This window comes from Bos indicus, chromosome 11, assembly GCF_029378745.1.
Source record: "Bos indicus isolate NIAB-ARS_2022 breed Sahiwal x Tharparkar chromosome 11, NIAB-ARS_B.indTharparkar_mat_pri_1.0, whole genome shotgun sequence".
Classification (NCBI taxonomy): Eukaryota; Metazoa; Chordata; class Mammalia; order Artiodactyla; family Bovidae; genus Bos; species Bos indicus.
In genome coordinates, this window is record NC_091770.1 from 97,530,050 (window position 1) to 97,551,309 (window position 21,260).

The window sequence follows — 21,260 nt, forward strand, 5'->3', positions numbered from 1 at the left end:
AGTCCCAGGCAGAGCACTGAAGGCACATTCTCACCTTCTCACCCCTTTCTCACCCCCTGCCCGGTAGGTATGTCCTCATTTCCAGATGTGGAAACAGGCCCAGAGGAATGGGGAGGCACACCCGAAGGCTCAGGCGTGTAGGAGGCGGGGCAGCCTTGTCCGCAGGCTGTGTGGCCCCGACTCCGGTGCTTAGGCAGGGAGTGACGCGGTGCACAGCCCAGCGCAATGTCCAGCTTGGCCCAGAGTGGCCCTCCAGTGTGTCATTCGGGGACCTCTGGACCTTCCCCTTTCCGTAAAGGCCATGCTGACCCAGCATTGCGAAGGGGATCTGTGGGCAGAGGGCGGAGGAGTAGACCTTCCGGGGATAGGAACAGAGTTGGGCAGCTGGGCCCTGGGGTGGTCCTGTTCTCAGGCCCGGGAGTCAGAGGCTGGGCTTTGATTGATCCCTTTCCCTGGCCCTTCACCTGCCAGTGACCCCACTGCTCCTACCTGTGTAGACATCGTGGTCTCTGTCCAGGGTGGTGAACTGCTTGCCGTTGTGCCAGGTGAAGGAGTCGCCAGCGTTGCCATGGTAGCGCCCCAGCCGCAGCTTGTAATACTCGCTCTCAGGCTCCAGGCGGAAGCTGGCATACTCTGCGAAGACCTTGCGGCCAGACCAGTCCTCCATGGTCACCAGCAGCTTGTAGTTGCCTTGGTTCGTCAGCCAGTAAATGTTCTCCAGACCCAGCCAGTACTCGCCGTCAATGTTCCCAAACCCTTGCTGGGGAAAATGCGGGAAAGCATTAGTGAGGAATACGCAGTGTGCTCAGCCAGCTGGGCCCAGCTGTCGGCTGCTCAGTGCCGGATGCGGGGTCTTGGAAGCAGGCAGAGCAGAAGGCAGGCCTGCGTATAATCCCTTGCTTTCCCCACCTGGCTGTCACTTGATGAGTCTGCATGTTCCCAGCCTCAGTCAGGCGTCACTCAAGACCACTGAGAGAGCGCCTGTCTCGTGCTAGGCAGCGTGTGAACATGGGTTCCTCTTCATTACCCATCCTGCAGGGTTGCTATAGGGACACACGTAACCTGGTAAATTGAGAGCCTCGCACACAGTAGGCTTGCAACATGAGTTCCTTGGGCAATTCCCTTACTTTCTCTGAGTTTCCGTTCCTTTCTCTGGGGAGGGGCTGTGTGTAAGGGTCTCTTGTAAACTAAGGCACAGGTGTGAGCTCTGACAAAGGCATGATCCCTCCTAGATCTAGAATCCAGTGGATATATTACCGTTTTTCCATATAGTTTTAAGAGTCATCGGCCAAGTGGTGGCTGCTTGAAGTCTTGGAAATAGCTGAATTCGTTAATGATAATAATAGCTAGTGTTCAGTGAGCACTTAATGATGTGCTAGCACTCTTATCAGAACGTTTCATAGGTTATTTTCTTAATCCTCACGGCAACTCTGTGAGCGGGGTACTCTCAGTGTCCTCCCTAGAGTGGGTGGATTGAGGCCCAGAGACGCCAGAGTCACAGAGCACGTGAGCCAGGATTTGAGCCAAGAGCCCAGATGTAACCCCTGTGCCGACTGCTCTGAGGAAGGGAACGTGGAAAGGAGGTGGAAGGAGTTAGGGAAGTGAGTCTTCAAGAACCTCTCAGCTAGGAGGCAGTGGAGAAAGAGGGGGAAGCAAAGGGCACAGGCTAGTCAGGAGGCGGGTTGGAGGACAAGCAGGGCAGGAGTGGGGCCCGCGGAGCCTAGTGTGGGTGCCGTGGTCCTGGTGCTGGTCTGCGTGCAGGCATCGAGGCTGTGCCTCGGCTGTGTTTCACTGCTCTGCCTGCTCCTGTCTGAGCAGACGTTCATCCCTAAACTGGGTCCAGGCCAGCCTCTCCCCACCGGGGCTGACCTGAGAGTAAGGAGGTGATGAACAGAAGCACCTGCCTGCGGGGGTGCCCTCCATCGGCCTCTTTGTTCAGAGGAGGAAGCCAGGAGTGGGCGGAGCCCTCAGCCTCTCCTCCAAAAGGAGGAGCGCTCAGCTCCCTGGGAATTGGGAGCCCCGAGGCTAAACCCTGGGGTTACGACCCAGTATCTCCGCAGTTCCCTCCACCCAGGGCCCTGGAGCCTCAGGCCCTGCCCTTTCTGGGCTTTGAGGGCAGGTCTTCCCCTGGGAGCCCCAGCCGGGACCACAGTGCTCCCCACATCAGGATTGGGTTCCAAGTTCCCTCCCCGTCCGTGGAGCTTTCGTGGTCGGGACCCCTCACTCTGTACCCCGCTGCAGTTGTTGGTGGGGCAGGGGAGGAGCAGCCGGTCCTCCCCACCTGGCGGCTCTGTCAGGTTCCTCCTTCCTCGGGGCCACACAGGCCTCACGGGCAGCACCTGGCTCCCCCCGAGGGCCCTGGCGCTCTGTGTGTGTGGGGGGGGAGGATGTCCTCACCTTATACGTCTCCCAGTTCCGGAAGAAGTTGACCGAGCCGTCCAGGCGCCTCTGGATGACCGTCCAGCCCCCGGGGTCATGTCTCTGGTCGCACCACACCTGCATGAGGCGGTTGGTGTTCTCTGGCTTCACCAGGTAGATGGAGCTGGTGTCGTGGCCGTCTTCCAGGGCCTGCAGGCAGTCTCTCCATGGGCCTGGGGACACAGGTGTGCATGCGTCATGGACTGCCCTGTCACCTGGCCCCCGAGTCGCGTCCTCCCCTCCCCACCACCGCCGGCTGCACCCGGGGCAGCACAGCCTTGGGCCGGGCTCTGGCTGGAAGCCACAGGCCTGCAGGGCCTGCTTTGGGTTTGTGAGTTTGAGAAGTAATGTGATGTAAAGACAAGAACCCAGGACTTGGGGGTCCGGACACTTGGGTTCTGGGCACACTTTCACCCCTGACTGCCACACGGTGTGGTTGGCCGAGCTTCCTTACTTGCCAAGCCCTCTGTTTTGCCCTTCTGTAGAGGCAGCTTATGTTTACCTCATGGAACTGTATGGATGGCTGGGATATTTGTGTGCAATTCCGGGAGTGATTTTTCTAAGTTGTTTTATTGGCAAAAGGATATGTGAGCCTGCTGAGGGGCAGCAGCGTCTGTCAGCACCTTGTGGGGCTCCGCCTGGCCAGTGAGCCTGGCTTGCTGCCCTTCCTGGCCTGGCTGACTCCACACCAGCCTTCCCAGGGACGGTGCTTGGGGACAGTTGCTGCAGTTTTTAGTAAGTGAGCTTCTGTTGGGTCACAGGGGCCCCATTGGTGCCCAGAACCTGTAGCCAGAAATTTTGGGACATTTCTGGGATTCAGACAGTGGCCTCCAGATATTTTGAGGGGACTTAAGTTTTTGTTCATTGCTCAGTTGTGTCTGACTCTTTGCGACCCCATGGACTGTAGCCCCTCAGGCTCCTCTCTCCATAGAATTTCCCAGGCAAGAATACTGGGGTGGGTTGTCATTCTTTCTCCAGGAGATCTTCCCAACCCAGGGATTTAACCCAGGTCTCCTGCATTGAAGGCAGATTCTTTACCATCTGAGCCACCAGGGAAACATTGGAAGGACTGATGCTGAAGCTCCAATGCTCTGGCCACCTGATGAGAAGAGCCGACTCTTTGCAAAAGACCCTGATTCTGAGAAAGATTGGGCTTCCCTGATAGCGCAGTTGGTAAAGAATCTGCCTGCAATGTAGGAGACCCCAGTTCGATTCCTGGATCGGGAACATCCCCTGGAGAAGGGATAGGCTACCCACTCCAGTATTCTTGGGCTTCCCTGTGGCTCAGCTGGTAAAGAATCCGCCTGCAATGTAGGAGACCTGGGTTCGATCCCTGGGTTGGGAAGATCTCCTGGAGAAGGGAAGGGCTACCTACTCCAGTATTCTGGCTTGGAAAAGTCCAAGAACTGTATAGTCCATGGGGTTGCAAAGAGTCAGACACGACTGAGTGACTTTCACATTCACATTCTTTCTGGGGAAGATTGAGGGCAGGAGGAGAAGGGGGTAGCAGAGGATGAAATGGTTGGATAGTATCACCAACTCAATGGACCAAACTCTGGGAGACGGTGAAGGACAGGGGAAGCCTGCCGTGCTGCAGTCCATGGGGTCACTAAGAGTCCGACACGACTCAGCGACTGAGCAACAACAAAAACATTTCTGTTTAGCTCTGTCAGTATATTCTAGAGCAAGCTCACCAAGGGCCAAGGTACTCAGAGCTCACGTTTCAAGGTCCTTGAGCTTTAAGGATGGTGTCCAGCCCATCCCAATACGTGGCTTTTCTGAAACTGAGACCAGAAGGGTCCTGTGACCTGTGACTTCCCTGAGCTTGGGCAGCCGGGTCAGAGTAGGTGGGGTCACTGTGAGAGGTCTTTCACCCCTCCCCGACCCCCGGCCGTGGTTTCCCATGCTTGAACGTTAGTCCTGTCCGCAAGAGGGCACAAACCCGAGTCACTAGGAGCCAAGTAAACTGGATGCATCCTAACTGATCTGAGGAAACTTCAGATATTTTTCAGGACCTAGCCACTGAGCTGTGTAGTTTTAAATAATATCACCACACACAGCTTCAACTTGTCTTCAAAGCAGTCCTAAACTGAAAGTGGTCCAGACCAAAAGTCCTAAGGAAACGCCGTCTCGTTCCATTTGTGCGTTTGTTTGTTCAGCAACTGTTAATGTTGAGTCCTGGGCCCAGCAGGTCCTGTGCTGGGCGGTGGAAGCCTTCTCTCGACCTGCGTTCCCGTGGATCCAGTCCTTTCTGCGCGTGGGGGAGGGGGGTGGACAGGCACAGGCAGCAGGTGTAAGTAGCTTTTCCTCCTGGCAGTGATGGGGCTGGATTAGTCCTCTGTGATGGTTAAGCAGGGTGAGGTTGGGGGTGGTCTCTGTCGGACCCCTCAGGTGGGCCTTTCCTGCGTGAGCATCCCCACCTGGAACCTGATGGCAGGGCATGGGCTGCCTTTTTCACTCTCTGTGCTGAGAAGCAGCACCAAGAAGAAAGGTGGGCACTCACCACTGACTGCTGACCCCCTCCCTGCATCCTCCAGGGAGCGGCTGCTCACCCATTTACCCGCCGGCCAGCCCTCTTGGTTCCAAGCACCCGCCCTGTAGCAGATACAACACAAACAGCTACCTCCTTCTTTGCCTGTGCCTCTTCCATCCCGAGAAGGGGAGCCCACACCTCCAGAAAGAACATTCATGACGGAGAAAAAGAAAAAATGGGTTGTGTTCGGCCCCCAGCCCCAGGGACCCAGGCAGAGAATGGGAGTCTGTCCCCGGCAGCTGGAGCGGAGCGCGGAGCAGGGGTGGGAGGCCTCCCAGCTCAACACCGAGTCAGACGCGCAAGAGAGCCTGCTGGACGCGAAAGCAGGTGACAGAAGGTCCAGCAGCCTGCAGAACAGCACCCACGGAAGACGAGCAGCCGGGCCTCTTCCTCTCCCTGCAGAGCTGCAGCGGGTCCCATGGATCCTCAGGCTGAGAGGCCAGCTGGGAAGACGGGGGTGCCACGCGGGGAGAGTCTTTGAGGCCCAGGGGGTGGGGGCAGTCAGCCTCATGGCTCCCACCTGTGCTACCTGTCTGGGTTCCAGGAGCGGTTCCAGCTTTGCCTTTGACATTTCTCCAAAAGGCCGTTTTTTTTTTTTAAGAAGCACATGTTTTTAAATGTTTTGGGGCCACCAGTCCTTTTAAACATTTGGAGGATTCTCCAGATCCTCTATCCAGAAAGACACACAATTCTGCTGATAATTAGAAGGTAAATGAACCTCCAAACCCCAGATTGTAAAACCTTAGAGCTAAGAGAGGCTTGACTGGAGTGAAAGTAATACTAAAATATTCCTACTAGCCACCACTGCTGGGTATTCACTGCGTGCCCCATCCATGCGTTCACACCTGAGATCTTCCTGACACACCTGCCAGGTGGGCTCCCCCTTCCACAGATGAAGACACTAGAGCATGGGACCTTGGGTGACACTCCCGAGGTCACGTGGCTGGTAGGGGGAAGGTGCGGTACCTGCACCCGGGTGGTGTCCAGAGCCCACATCCGGAAGTCCTCTTCCTGCTCCTTGAGCAGATTGGAGTGCAGAGCAGGGGCCTGGCTGAGTTCTCTCTGTGTTCCTGCTGCTGGTGCTAAGTCGCTTCAGTCATGTCCTACACTTGTCTTAATCGTTGCCCCGCAGCCAGGCTAAGAAAATAAGAACTTACAGTTCTTCTTTGTCAAAGTGTTGTGCCTTTTAAAATCTTCCTTGATTTTTCTTCTGTGCTTACGTTTTGGTGTCCTTTGCCTGTTTTATTTTAACTGTTTCACTGTTTCTTATGACATACCAGCCTTCCTTTTCTTTTTTAAAATGTTTTTTGTTGATTTATTTTTACCATTAAATTTGTGTTTATTTATTTGTTTATGGCCACACTGGGCCTCCCTTGCTGTACTCGGGCTCTTCTCTGGTTGTGGCGAGCAGGTGCTGCTCTCTAGTTTCGGTGCTCCGGCTTCTCACTGAGGCGGCTTCTCTTGATTCGGAGCACAGGCTGTAGGGTTCGAGGGCTTAATTGTTGTGGTGCACGGGCTTAGTTGCTCCATGGCATGTGGAATCTTCCCGGACAAGGGATTGAACCTGTGTCCCCTGCATTGGCAGGTGGATTCTTAACCACTGGACCACCTCCTCTTCTTTAAAAAAAGGCAAACCTAGCCATTCTTTCCTTTAAGTCTTGTAGGTATGGCATGCTTTCTAAAGTCATGGGGTAACTGTGAAATAGTGTAGACATGTTTAGTATTTTCTGCTGTTACTAAAATAGATCTCCATGTGTCCCCTGCGTGCTGCACTTCACATGACCCTGAGGACCTCCCATCCTGAGTGTGGACCTCCCATTCCAAACAGTGATTCCTCAGACACCCCTGCAGAGCTCTAGAAGAGCTCCTGCATTCAAACACATTCCCTTTTCTTCTTAAAGGCGCCAGGGCAAGGGTCAGTAAATTAAATGCTGGACGAAAATTAGTCGGGAAAATACTTGGCATTAAAATGTTGGCAGCAATAAAATGATAAAGTAGCAGAAAACAGCAGCAGGGAGATTGTCAGGCAGCTGCATTAAAATGACAGAGTCAAGACACCCGCCTCTGATGAGAAACCTGTAACTGGTACGTGTGCGTGGTATCTGGAGGAGGACGTGGCTCCCACTCCAGTGTTCTTGCCGGGAGAACCCCAGGGACAGAGGAGCCTGGTGGGCTACAGTTCATGGGGTCGCAGAGTCGGACATGACTGAGCCACTGAGCACATGCATGACATCGTGGTGAAGGACTCAGCGAGGTGTCGGACTTTGACTCAGAAATCTGTGTGCCTGCGGCGGGACCCCAAACTTGGAGTCAGGAGCCCTCGGCTCAAAGCTTGGTGGCCACATCTCCTCACTGTGTGACTTTAAGCAGGTCCTCACTGAGCCTCCGCCTCCTCTTCTATAATCAGAGAGAAAAGACCTTACTGTTCTGAGGGTCTCTGGAAGACAGTGCCCAGCACAAGGCCGACTAGGGCAGCTGCCAGAGACGGTTCGAGTTTCCTTTCCTTTGACAGTTGAAAGCTGGTAGTTTTAGAGCTGTCCACCACAAACAAGCAATTGGATTTGCTTTTTTGATTCCCAAGACTAAGCGTAAGCTTATTTACTGATAGACGTTTTCCATAAAGGCATATTGTAAAAGTCAGAATTTCAGTGGCAAGGGCCACAAAGAAGCATTGGGATGAAGAATGGAAACCTTTTTTTGTCAATGAAGCTGCATCTTTGGCGTGCGGTGGGCGGGGCTCTCCTTAGAGAGCGCAGAGTGCCCAGCGGTGTTTCACTTGGCACTCCTTCTGAAAGGGCAGCCCTGCCCGGAGTGCCAGGCCAACACTAACTCGGCGGCACCAAGGCTCTGAGTGCAGGGAGCGCCCCAGCCTCCTCTCTATAAAGACCATATTTACACTCTCGGCGGAGCTGCGACCAGAACATTCCACGTGAAGAGAAGTGCCGTGGCTGAGCGGAGTCTGCGTGGTTCCCTGGAGGAGCAGCACAGGGAGTGGAGGGCACACAGGCCCTGAAGTCAGGAGGGCCTCGGGGAGAAGGGATGTTGGCCATGGGAGCATAGAACATACAAGTCTCGGGCCCCCAAGTCCCAGGGTCTGGCGAGCATTGGAGGTCTTCAGTTTGGGGCCCTAAGTGCCTTCCCACTCCCTTCCTCCTTGTTGGGATTCCTCACCTCCCAGGAAGCCACCAGCCACATATCGCTGGCCCATCTGGGGCTCAGCACCCCCAACGGCGGGGCCTCTCTGTGAAGCTGGATTTTAGCCCGCAGTCAGCCAGGACCTCCAGGTGACTTTAGTCCCAGTGTCCTCCCTGTTGGTCTGAGGCAGCCCAGCTTCAGCCCGACTCGCCCACCCAGACCCCAGTGGAGAACTGGGCTCACCACCTGCATCAGTTTTCAACACAGTCACCCCTCCACTAGGGAAACACGGCCTGTGAAGATCTGACCAGCCGACCAGCTGAGGCCACAGTCACCCCTCCACCAGGGGAACACGGCCCGTGAAGATCTGAGCAGGCCGACCAGCCGAGGCCAGGAGCTGAGACGTGGGTGGACCTCAGACCTCTGTGGCTCTTCTCTGTGGTGCCCTGAGGCTTGGGGAGAGGGCAGAGCCCTTCCCAGCCATGAGCTGGCCTAGACCACGCTGCCGGCCCGCAGCCTGCCAGGCATCTTTACCCCATGTCTCCAGACTGGGCCACCTGAGCCCACGCAGAGGAGCCCGTGGCCTGAGGGGAAAGTTCTGGGGTGTCTTAGTCCATACGTGGGCCCTGGGGAGGGGCTTCTGTGGCGCCGCCAGGAAGCACTGCTCTTACGTGAGAACCATGTGCCGGTCCCCGTTATCCTCACAGACGGTCTGCCTCCAAGTCTTTTGGCCACTCTCTGAAAACAGTTTTCTAACAGGAGAAATGACTAGTTGTTGAAATTGGATCTGGAATATTCCACTCAAATCAATCATCTGAGCGCCGGGGCACGTGGACTGCTTAGGTGTGAGTCCGGTGCCCGCACAGTGTCAGGACCTGTCTGCATCCCAGGTGAGGCCGGAGAGCTGACACCTGGATGTGGAGAGGGGGTGCTGCCCAAGTCTCACGCATGCAGACAGCTGGGGAGACCATACTTTGGTTGTGAACATCTATATTCTCCATCAGTCACCACTTTTGGTGATCCAGAGCACAAAACAATGACCTAACACAGAACAGCTGGTACATTCCCAAAGCCATCTTGGCCAAGCTCCTGCAGCACCCGCCCCAGAGGTGACCCTCTGAGGATCGTTTCTGGTTTTTTTAGGGAAAGAGTCCAGATGCTTGTGCCTGCTGTTCAGGCCCTTTAAGTCCTCGGACACACAGCCCACTGCTTAGGGCTGACATGCTTTTCAGGAGCTTATGAAAAGCGTTTTAGGCCTAAAAAAATGTGTTAACTCTAAAATATGGGGGGAAAAAAAGGGCTAAGTCCAAATTTATAAGCATATAATTAAATTTCTACAAAGTGTAACATCTTGTCAAGTCCATTAAATTTAGTCTTCAAAAATGTTATTACTTTTGAAAACAATTTGTAGGTTAGCTTTTTCTCACTTCCCAAGAATTCCTCAACATGCCTGATGTTTGCCGAGAACTCAGAGCCAACTATAAATTAATTGTGCTGCTCTTGGCCAAATACTTTCAAATGCTAAATTATTAAAAAATTTCCTTTCAAAATTTTTACAGTAAAAGTTACACTGGATGTGCAAGGTGGGTATATTTCAGTGTACTTGGTACGTTCTGAGACCTCCCCTAACGAGAGCCCCTGGGGCCCAGGAAGAGCCTGAAGGGATTCCATTTCGCCTGTTTGACCTCAGGATAGACAGATAAGCAGCACTGCTTCCCAGAGAACACTTGGAAAAGCACAGCGTCCACTCCTGGGCGTCCACCAGTACCCTCGGGCAGGGGACAGATGGCGACTTCAAATCGATTCAAAAAGAAAAGAAGTCAGGTTAGGAGGGGCTGCGGGGGGTTCTCTGGGTTCAGAGCAGCTCCTTGAGGCTCCCCAGACTGGTGGGGTGAAGCTCTGGACCCTCTGGCTGCAGCGATGAGAGCCTTTTCAGGGCACCTTGTGGAGAAGCTCTGTAGACCCCTGCCTGTGACCCCGCAGGCCCTGGCTGGGCGCCCTGTTCCTATGGTTGGGCACCCTGCTGACCCTTCCCAAGAGAGGGAATCAGTTTACAGGCTTGTTCCTAGAGAACCTTGTTCGCTTTCATTGATCACCTTTCACTTTTCCCAATGCCACGCACCCCTCTTCATAAACTTTTCTGTGTGTAACTTCACTGGGGTTTGACCACAGGCACGCAATTCTAGTACTTCATCCTTTTTCCTCTTTCTGAGCACAGGACATCCGCTCAGCATCAAGCCTGATCTTCCTGGTTTCTTGACGATGGGGGCAGTGGTTCCGAGAGCTATCTGCCTGGTCCTCAGCCCTCCTCCAGGAAGCCTGCCCCCACCTCTGGAAGATCTACTCAGTCCTCAGGGTTCCCATAGAGCCTTAAATGTCTGTCTTTACTGGAATATAGTCAGAAGGATGACTGCCATGGATGTAGAGCCTTTCACTTGCTGGGTGCTTTACACACTCTTATTTTAGACTCACGAGGCCCGGTTTGGAGCAGTCCCACGACTGGGAAGTGGAGGATGTGGGGATTCCACATCTGCCTTCCATGCCCTGGTTCTTCCTACTGCCTTCTCAGGGCAGTGATCATGTGCTGACCCAGTTTAGCGCCTAGGTTCACCTCTCGCCTCCCTCACCTTTCCCTGCCTCCTGTCTTCTCACCACCGTGAGCTGTGTTCCCTTTGTCATCTTCATTCTGTTTTTTTTTCCAGCTTGAGAATCAGTAATAATAAATCCATCCAGTTACAGGGACCGCTCCACAGCAAAGGACAATTAGCATCCAGATCAAACCTTGAGAAATGAAACCTGTTTTCTGGGGAAGCCTAGACAGCCTAAAATAGGATGCCTGCACTTCATGCTCAGGATGGTGGTGGTATTCGGTTGCCAAGTCGTGTCTGACTCTTTGCGACTCCATGCACTGCAGCACACCAGGCTTCCCTATCCTTCACTATCTCCCAGAGTTTGCTCAGATTCACACCCATTGAATCAGTGATGCTATCTAACCATTTCCTTCTCTGTCCCCATCTTCTCCTTTTGCCTTCAATTTTTACCAGCATCAGGGTCTCATCTAGTGAGTGGGCTCTTGGCAGCAGGTGGCCAAAGCACTGGAGCTTCAGCTTCAGCATCAGTCCTTCCAATGAATATTCAGGGTTGATTTCCTTTAGGATGGACTGGTTCGATCTCCTTGCAGTCTAAAAGACTCTCAAGAGTTTTCTCCAGCACAATTCGAGATGCTCAGCTTTCTTTATGGCCCGTCTCTCACATATGAGAGTACATGACTAGGGCCAGGTGATTGGATTTTCTGTTCTTTTGGATGTTACTCTAGCGTGCCACCTAAGATTGCTTTATTTCAACATTTGGGAATTTTTTTTTTAAAAAAGCTATTTTATCTGTCACTTAAACTATAACTTTCCTAGCAAAATTTCTCTCTGTGTGTACAGTAATTTTAACAAATTATTAGAAAAATCTATTCTGGGAAAATCACTTATTCATTTGAAAAAATGACATAAAAGCATTCCAGGCCTTGCAGCTTATTGGCTCATCTTGTGATGAAAGACCAGGATCCAATGTGTTCTTCCTCCAGAGTCATCTCAGGGGCATCTGAAGTGCTGCAGGAGAGGTGGGATAGTAGTCTCGTTGTCCCTGGGGCAGTCTCAACATCTGCCTTCCTTCCTCGATGCTGACCAAGACCACTGGGACTTTTATAACAGTGCTCGACCCACTGCGTTCAACAAACCTAGCCAGCCTTGTCTTAGACACTGTAGTATGATGCTAACTTAATTCTGCCTCCTTTATCGTTTTTTTTCTGGGGGAGCATCCCAGGGTTACAATGCAGTCCACCGCATAAATCTACCACAGCAATGCTTTCCTGTGACTGGTGAGCTGGCCAGAGAGCTCTGAGCTCCAGGATTTTCTAGATTACATTCATTCTGCCAAGTGCCAAACTGTTGGGATTTCCAGGCCGAAGGATGCCAACTCACCACTTGTAACAATAACAAGTTGATGGTTTATCTCCCAGGGCTGTAAACCGCCTGAGGATTTAGCCGAATGTCCTCCCTGGAACATGCCTGAGTAACAGAGGAGAGCTTGCCATGGTGCTGTGCTCCAAGGTACCCCAGGAGGAGAGCACACATGCTCAATTGCTCAGTCGTGTCTGACTCTCTGTGACCCCGCGGACTGCAGTCCGCCAGGCTTATCTCTCCATGGGATTTCCCAGGCAAGAATACTGGAGCAGGTTGTCAGTCCCTTCGCCAAGTGATCTTCCCAACCCAGGGATTGAACCCACGTCTCCCGCATTGGCAAGCAGATTCTTTACCACTGAGCCACCTGGAAAACCCCAGGAGGAGAGCAGAGAAAGCAAAGCTGGGAGGAAGATGACCCCACTCGAACTCAAGTGGCATCTGTTTATGAAGAAGCTAGCAAAGAATGCTCTTTGAAATATCACTGGATGATGTCTTTACTAATAAATTTGGGAGTCTTATGTTGTTTAACAATAACATTCTAGAAACAAAACAGCACAGGCTCTGGAGGCGAGAGAGCCAAGTTGGGTTTTCCCGCAGCCTCTGTGCCTCTGAAGACCACGTGCCAGGCAGCCACACCCTCACCATCCTCACAGTGCCTCGCTCCAGCCCTCCACCAGGCCTCCGGCACATGTGGGACCAGCAGCCCTCACCGGAGAGACCATTGCTTGACCTCCAGAAGGAATGGAAGGCACGAGTGACCGATCTCGTTCTCTGTTTTAGACCACAACCAAACGTACACATTTCCTGCCTCGTAGGGGGAAATAAAATATAAAGGGAGGGGACTTGCCTGGCGGTTCAGTGGTTAAGAGTCCATGCCTCCAATGCAGGATGCCCAGGTTTGATCCCTGGTTGGGGAACAAAGATCCCACATGCTGCAGGGTGATGTTAAAATGGCCTTTCTCTCTGTGTCTCTCTCTTTGTCTCTCTCTCTTTATATATATAAGAAATCCATCTAGGAAAACAGTCTTGTTAGGGTTGTCTGTGGCTCCATGGCTGGGGAGTATCCATCATGAGGGATGGGTGATTTCTATGTGTTCTCTGTGAAGCAGAGTGATTGCCACCTGTTGTGGCCCCAAGAACAAATCATACCTACTGAATTTTATATATTTAGGGTTAACATAGTTAAAGAAGTCAGGACTTCAGACTAGGCATTAAAATGCTGAGTAGAAGTAACCCCGGAAAACTGGCCCAGACTTGGTATTGACAGCTCCAGCTGGGTCCACTGATGGCGAGTCAAGTGCATTTTGTGTTTTCTGTGGGAGAACTCAGTTGTTTTAGAAACTCTGTAGTATGAGGCTGGCTTAGGTCTACTTCCTTTATCCTATATTCACAGTGATGATGTCTCTGTTATCAGAACCATGAGAGTTCTAATAACAGACCTCACAAATCTAGCTGATCTTTTACGGGGAGCTGTCTGGAACCCGGTACATGAAGTTGTGATGGAGCGTCAGGTCCCAGGCAGCTGGCACTGGAGGTCAAGTCAAGCATCTACAGAATGATGTTCACACCAGTTCCCCCCAGGCTTTCCATGGCAATTTCCAGTATCCCAGAGTCATTAAGACAGACTTGGGTCTGAACTTTGGTTGAGCCAAGGCTGTCTAGTCTTCCCTAAGTTGCTTAACCTCTCTGAACCTTAATATCCTGGAAGTTACAAGTCCCGGGACCAGCGTTGGCTCTGTCACCGACAGACTCCGGAACAAGCAGGCTATGCCAGGGGACCCGAGAAGCTCCTAACAAGCTCCAAAATTTTATGATTTTAAGGTTCCTTCTCTATCCACTGAGAAAACAAACCAAGCTGATTATGTTTTTCTCTGGAGAGAAAACAGCTGGAAATGCCTACTCCTTTTGACTTTTAAAGATGCATTTTAGACATGGCTTCCCTGTGGCAGCTGGAAGCCACACTCTCTTTTCTTCTCGGTACCTAGGATGGCGCTGTGGCAGGAGGGCTGGCGTGTGTGTGGCGGTGCCCAGGCTGGGCTGAGGGGTCATGTCCCAGGCCTCGCAGGACCACCTTGAGAACAGGCCAGAGCCGAGGCTCCATGCTGTCCTTTCCTGGGACTTTTAGAGAGTGACCCCTGCAGCCTTCTTCCTCTTTAACAGATCTGACTGACATGCGTGCAGATCTGACTGGCGTGCAGATCTGACTGACGTGCATGCACAGGGCATGCAGGTGAGGAAGAGGTCAGGGACTCGTGAGTGTGAGGAAGAGTGGCGGGGAGGGAGAGGAGGGAGGGCGGCAGCCACCCCAGGACTCCGCTGGCAGAGGGCCATAGGACTCCCCCCGCCCCCCGCCCACCACCAGGGGAAAGGGCCACAGGCAGGGCCACTTGGCCCAGGTCTCGTCACAAACGTCACTCTCATGGAAATGCCCTTAGGTCTGGCCAGACAGAGACAAGACAAAACCCAAGTGAGGCGCCAGGGAAGCCAGGAGCTTGCCTGGGCCTCATCACTCAGGCTCCCAGCGGCCTGGGTCTGGCCTGGGGCCAGCCTGTTACTGTCTGGCCGGGAACAAGCTGGTTAGTGCAGCGTCAGATAAGTGGCCACGGCAGCCTCAGCCCCCTGGAGAGGGGCGTGCTGCGGACGGAGCGACTGGGACAACGAGAAGAGGCGGTGGCTCGGAGGCTGTGGAATGAGAGATTTAGAAGCTGCCAGGGCGCGAGTGCCGAAGTGCTTAATTGCAGAGGTGTCTGTGGCTGTGTGATGTCCGTGGGCCTAAGGAACTGTCAGGCCAGAGCAAAGAGGGAAGTTTCCTCTACACCAGACCCTGCTCCAAGCTCTCAGCACGGGCGGCTCGGAGCTCTCTGCCGATTGGCTGGAGAGACCTTCTGCCTTTTCCTCCTGCCCGGTCCAACACCAGAAAAGGAGAGGGCCTGCAGCCTCTGCCCTCCCCTTTCAGCTTCCGCAGCCAGGTGTTTAGTCTGGGGAGGATGGGGGATGTGCCTCATGTGGAAAGCTCAGTGGTCAGATGAGTCACGAGAAAGCAGTCACCAACAATCAGTACCAACGTTTGGGAGAGCTTTGCTTTAAAAAAAAAAAAAGTTAATTATAGTGCATTCTGATGATCTCCATGATAAAATCACTGCTGTTCCCTCCATGCTGATGGGCTTCCTTCAGTGGGAGGAAAAGCGGTTGGTCACACCCAGGAGCCTTGGAATGCACATAGTCTGGACTGAATCACGCATGTGAAGAAGCAGTGGAGCTGGGCCACTTGAGGGGCCTAGGATAGGGCCAGGCCCTTGGGTCTTTGCACAGACTTATCTCCACAGGGGACCCACTTGTAACTCAGTTGCCCAACTCCTGAGTCCACTTGGTAAACTCTTACAGATCCTTCAGGAGGCAACACCGCCATCCCCAGCTCTGTCCAACTTGTCCCTTCTACTCCACGCAGACTCAGTCATGCCCCACTGTAGACCTAGTGCTGTAGGCCCTCATCCGCCCCTCTGTGGTCACCCAGCACCCCGTAGGGCTACCATGGTGACTGCACAGTCCATGGTTTTCACTGCATTCCTGATTTCAGGTACTCTGCTATGTTGGTCCCAGAAGTTCTCACAACATTCTGGAAATGTTGGCTTTGCAGGTGCTCCCTCTCAGCGAAATCCCTTGTAAGATCTGAGGTGCTGATCTTGGAGTTGAGAACTGGTAGGCAGCAGACGTGAGGTCGCGAAGAGTTGGACACGACTGAGTGACTAAGCACAGCACACAGCACAGATGGGTTCCAGTGCATTCATGAATCTGCCACCTCCCTCCAGACTAAATTCCTGACGGTTAGGACTGTCATTTTCACACAGTCCAGCACTGTGACTGGCAAAGAGGAGGGACTCAGCTGTTGTTGGCTGCCCCTACACGATATATATCATATGCCTGATTGCATTGAGTTTCCACAGCAACCCTGTGATGTTATGACTCTTGTCCCCATTTTACAGAGGAGAAAAATAAGGCTCAGCGGAGTTAAGTAACTTTCTCAAGAGCAAACAGTTAGCAAAAGGTAGACCCTGGATGCAGAGTTAGGTCTTTGTTCCTCCACTGTGTATCTGCCAGCTTAGTTCAAGCTCAGAAATGTCTTGGGATGGTTGAGTCAGAAACCAGAGATGCTTAAGCTAGAGGAGGTCTGTTGCATAAACATTGAGGTCAGCTTGCCTCATGTCAGAATTACAGTGTTCAGCTGAGCCTTCATGTGGTGCCCATGGGTGTGTTTTACCCTCTGCGTGTTCTATCAGGTGTATTAGCGTACTCTGCCCTCTCTGGTGGAACTTCCTGGTGGCTCAGTGGTAAAGGATTTGCCTGCAATGTGGGAGATGTGGGTTCAATCCCTGGGTCGGGAAGATCCCCTGGAAAAGGAAATGGCAACCCACTCCAGTATTCTTGCCTGGGAAATCCCATGGGCAGAGGAGCCTGGCAGGCTGCAATCTGTGGGGTCACAGGAAAGTCGGACTTAGCAACTGAACAACAACAAACAATAAATGAACCAGTCATCAGCTGTAGAATGCAGAGCTAAATATAGACTGTCTTTTATTAATAAATTTCAATCTCCTGTTTCAAGATAAAGAGACCAAGATCAGAGGAAACTCATAGTTGCCATGTAATGAAACTTACCATGGGCCCAGAACTCTGCTAACCACGTTTTGCAGTATTTCATTTAATCCTCAGGTAGGCACTATTTAAACCCATTGCCAATTAACAGATGGGGAAACTGAGGCTCTGGGGGGGCAAAGTGACTTGCCTAATGTCCCAGAGCTGATCAGTGGTAAAACCAAAATTTGAACCCAGGTCAGTCTGCTCCAGAACACAAGTCCTCAACCTGCACACCCAGTAGAGGGCTTTGCTGTGAGTAAGATGCCTTGCTCCTACATCTCCCCGACACCGACTCCACCGCCCTGGGCCTGCAGACAATGCCGCCCTTGTCTTTCGCATGGGCCACCCTCCTGCACTCAGGTTCAGTCCCTCTCTGGAATTAGCAAGAAGCTGCTCTTCCCAGTACTGGTGGTTATTTTCAGAAGTGTGAAATAAGTGTAAAACAGGATATTTTCAGTAAAAATATCTCCCTGCTTATATAACGAAGTGGTACAAATGTCACTGACTGAAGCAGATACGTGGTTACTTTCTGCAAAGACGGATGTAGTCCTCACCTGCCAGCCCATTTGGAAGACTCACAGGTCTTGGATGAGTAACCCCAGGGGCTGGACTCGTGGTCCCCCCGCCCAGGGTGCAGATGCCCAGGGTCCTAGTGCACAAGAGGGGTCAGCCCCAGCTTTAAAGTGAAAAGCCTGAATTCAGACCCAGCGTGAGCAAGTCACCCATCCTCTCAGTTAACCTTCCATAAGGAGCCGCAGGGGTTAAAGAGGTAACATACACCGAAAGTGCCCAGCGTCAGTGTCTGGGTCAAGCTTCAGAACCTACCAACAGCCCCATTCCTCCCCCATCACGATATTCTGAGAATTACCATATTTTAAGATGAAACACGTATTTAAGAGTATGTGGAATCATCACTGAAAATTCTAGACTGCAGCAGACTCTAGGAAATGTGTGGGCTTTAGAAAGTGCTTCTTCCTAGGGAGGGGAGTAGGCCTCTCCCTACCACGTGTTCATCCTACTTCTGCTGTGATAACACTTTCTCTTCCTCTGGTCTGTTGTTTCTTCCATCAACATTCACTGAATGCCAGTTCTGTGCCAGGCACATTACGAACACTCATAGGAGCACTCATCCTATCTAGTAGCACAGAGCACCTCACGCACAGCCCAGAGAACTCAGGCCTGGGGTTTTTCCTAGCAGAAGCCAGAAAGTATCTGCTGTCTTCCGACACTTCCGTTTCCTGGTTCTACCTTGGGGCTTCCATCTGAGGACTGCAGCCACCCTCTCACCCTGCCGGCTCCAGCGGCTTGGCCCCAGGGACCGCTGGGGGATTACACAGCCTTTGGCCCGGCTTCAGCTTACCGCTATTCCTCCCCCGCTTGCGGTCACAGCCAAGTGAGGCCCGGTGCCCAGCTCCGAGGCCCAGATGTTGCGGGTCTCCGCAACGTCGGGAAGGACTTACCCGACGGCTTGTCTGTGGAGGACGGGAGGCTGGTGAGGGTGGGCATGGTGGGCAGAGGGGGCGGCAGCACTTTCAGGTTCTGGTCACTCTGGATCTCGTTGGTGGAGATCTGGTTGATGATGCGGTTGTAGGGGGGTGGCTGGTAGACGCGGGGTGGGGTGGCGGGGGGCGGCTGGGGCACAGGCCGGGCGGCGGGCACCCGCTGGCAGTGCTCCTCCAGCTGGGCAATGATCTCAGACTGGTTGTGGGCCAGCGTGGCCAGATGCTGGTACTTGTGCTCCAGGTCCTTGTACTTGCTGGCCAGCTGCAGCATGTCAGCCGTCTGGTTGAGGATGCGGTTCTCCAGCTGCGAGAGCTCGAGCGCGTTGTCCCGCTTGCGGATGATCTCGTGCAGGAGCTGCATGTAGAGCTGGGTGACCCGTGAGTTCATGTTGCGGCTCTCCTTGCGTAGCAGCTTCACCTCGCTCACGATGCCGCCGTCCACCTCCACCAGCTGCTGCAGCGTCTCAATCTGCCGCTTCTGCTTGAGCAGCTCGTTGTTGAGCAGCTCCAGCTCCTGCTTGTGCACCCTGTTCTCCAGGAGCACCTCAGGCTCCTTGGAGTTGACGCAGATGGCGCCCGTGACCCGCTGCTGGGGCACGATGAAGGTGTAGGTACACTTGTCTGGGGACTCGCCGGCTCGCTTGTACCTGTTCAGGTAGACGAACTCGCCAGGTGAACCCTCCTCGGTGCCCTCCAAGCCATCCTTCTGGCTCGCCACTGCTCCCAGGGCAGCCAGCAGTCCCAGCCACCAGCACGTCACACACAGCGGCCTCATGGTCCTTGCACACCAGGGGTTCGTCTTTGCGAGCAGAGCCTACGAAACGCTGAAAGTAAACAGAAGAGCAGACTCAGTAATGGTTACGTCACGGCCAGCGGCCAGTGCCATAAATGAGCTCAGCCTTCTCATTGGGCAGCTGTTTCCAAAAACGCTGCTTCAGGAGGCAGCCCTTCTGGGAGCCGCAGAAGGGGACAGGAGGCCTGGCAGAGGCGGAAAAGATTCGGGAGGGGACCGGGGCATGTGCAAGGCAGCAGGCCGAGGCCCCGCCACTCCTGGGGCTAGCCAGTGCCCACGGCCCTCTTGTCGAGCACCTGGCCTGGAGCCCAAGAACCATAGGAGGCAACTTGAAGCTGGAAGGGGAGGCATAGGAAGCTTGGCCTGTCTCTCTCCTCCTCTGCCTCAGACTGTTAAGTCTCCCCCTGGACGTGCCCTTTGTAACACCCATCACGCATGAGATGAATCTGAACTCTGTGTGATCTCTTCATGGATCCGTGCTCCCTGATGGCCAGCACTATGTCTGTTTCCATCCTGTATCCTCAGGATGCTGCACTCAGGAAGCTGTCTGCAAATGTTTGTTAAGTGAATGATTCGCTAGATGTGGTATGCGACGTGTTCGGTTTATAGTGGACAACGTCAGTGGAAAGATGTGTCCAGTCATGTGGCTTCAGTCTCTGTGTTAGCCAAGCTGCGGAGCAGACAACTGAGCTCTGCTAAATGCACCTATTTTCAACAGGCAGTACCCACACTGTCTCCATCATCGCAACATGATTTAGCCAGGTGGGAGCAGGAAAGAGACACGTGTCACCAGATTGGTTTCAATTCTGTTCTTAGACCACTTGTTCCTTCCCCAGATATCCATGGAACACCTGGGGTATGCCAGGGAGTGTGCTGGCTACTGGAGATGCAGCTGCAAACAGGACAGAGCCAGCCCTGCCCTCAGCAGGCTTACCCATCATCTCAGAGCCCCTGAGTGCCAGGAGGCAGACGTGGTGAATGTGATGGGAGGGTAGAACGGAGAACTGACCTAGCCAGAGGGGTCAGGAAAGCTTCCCTGAGAAAGTGACCTTCGTGCTGACCCCAGAGGGATGAGGAGGAGCAAGCCAGGCCAAGAGGGAGGGGACGGACGGACGCAGCTCACTCCTCTGCCCACTCAAGGATGTGGCTCCGTCCACTCTTCCCCAGCTCCCTGGCGTGATCACTTTTTCCCTAGATCATGATTTCTTTCAGCTTAAAGAAAATCCTCTCTTGACCTCATGTCCCTTCTCCAGCTACTGTTCCATTTCTCTGCTCCCCTTTTTAGCAAAACCCTCTGAAGAGTTACCCACACCCTCCCTCACCATTTCCAGAAAGTTCTCTCTTGAGTTCATTCCCGTCGGGCCTGCCCCCTCCCCTCGGTTCCGAGTGTCCTGAACAGGATCACCAGGGGCCTCTCTTCCCAGACCAAAGGCTCAGTTCTTGGTCCACGTGGATGTTTCGCCTCTCAGCACTGCTGGACATGGCAAATCACTCCCTCCTGGGACTTCCTTCCCCAAACACCACCCTTTCCTCTCATCTCATTGGCTACTCCTCAGTCTCCTTTGCTGGTTCACCCACCCCCCCACCCCCTGTCCAGTCCTATCCTGGGTGGGGAGGGGGTGGCAGGGCTCAGTCCTCAGACATCTTCAGTGATCATCTTCGGTGGTCATCTTCAGTGATCTCATTGTCTAGTCTGAGGACTTCCCCCTGCCCCTCTGAATCCAGACTCATATGTCTAACTGCCTCTTTGACATATGGGCATCTCAGCCATAACTTATCCAGAAATGAATTCCTGGGGTTCCCCAAGTCTCCATCCCAACCTATTCATCCCAGTTTTTCCCAGGTTAGCAAATGGCGACTCTGTTCTTCTGATTGCTCAGCCAACAAACTTGAAGTCGTCCTTGACTCCTTTCTTCCCATCATACCCCACATCTAAGTCACCACCAGATTATCACAGCAATATCCTGGGACTATTCTCAGGATCCTACGGCTTCTCCCTGCCTCCCCTGGTACAGCCCACCTTCACCTCTCGCCTGGACCAGACTGGTCTCACTGCTCCTGTCCTTGTCTTTACAGGCTGTCCTCAACCCGGCAGCCAGAGTGAGCCTTTTAAAAAAGTCAAATCAGGTCAGTCTGCTGCTCAAAGTGCTCTGGTGGCTCCTCATCTTGGAGAAGCAGCTAACAGGTCTCTAAGGCCCCCAGCTCTGGCCCTGTTTCCTCCCTGATCTCATCTCCAACTCCTCTCATCCTCACTCACATGCTCCAGCCACGCTGGCCTCCTGGGTGTTCTTCAG

The 21,260-nt window shown here is 53.3% G+C and overlaps 2 protein-coding genes across 13 annotated transcripts in view; one reads left to right on the plus strand and one right to left on the minus strand.

The window, feature by feature from the left end:
- The window catches only part of RALGPS1 (Ral GEF with PH domain and SH3 binding motif 1), a 303,143-nt gene that overhangs the window by 163,160 nt on the left and 118,723 nt on the right, over positions 1 to 21,260 (plus strand). The gene's annotated exons all lie outside the window — the stretch shown is intronic.
- The window catches only part of ANGPTL2 (angiopoietin like 2), a 35,987-nt gene that overhangs the window by 3,680 nt on the left and 11,047 nt on the right, over positions 1 to 21,260 (minus strand). Inside the window, exons 2-4 of the mRNA XM_019970875.2 lie at positions 18,132 to 18,997; positions 2,398 to 2,591; positions 490 to 760 (exon numbers count right to left, since the gene is read on the minus strand). Coding sequence (XP_019826434.2) covers positions 490 to 760; positions 2,398 to 2,591; positions 18,132 to 18,948 — 1,282 coding nt within the window. The 5' untranslated portion in view covers positions 18,949 to 18,997. The remainder of the gene's footprint in view (positions 1 to 489; positions 761 to 2,397; positions 2,592 to 18,131; positions 18,998 to 21,260) is intronic.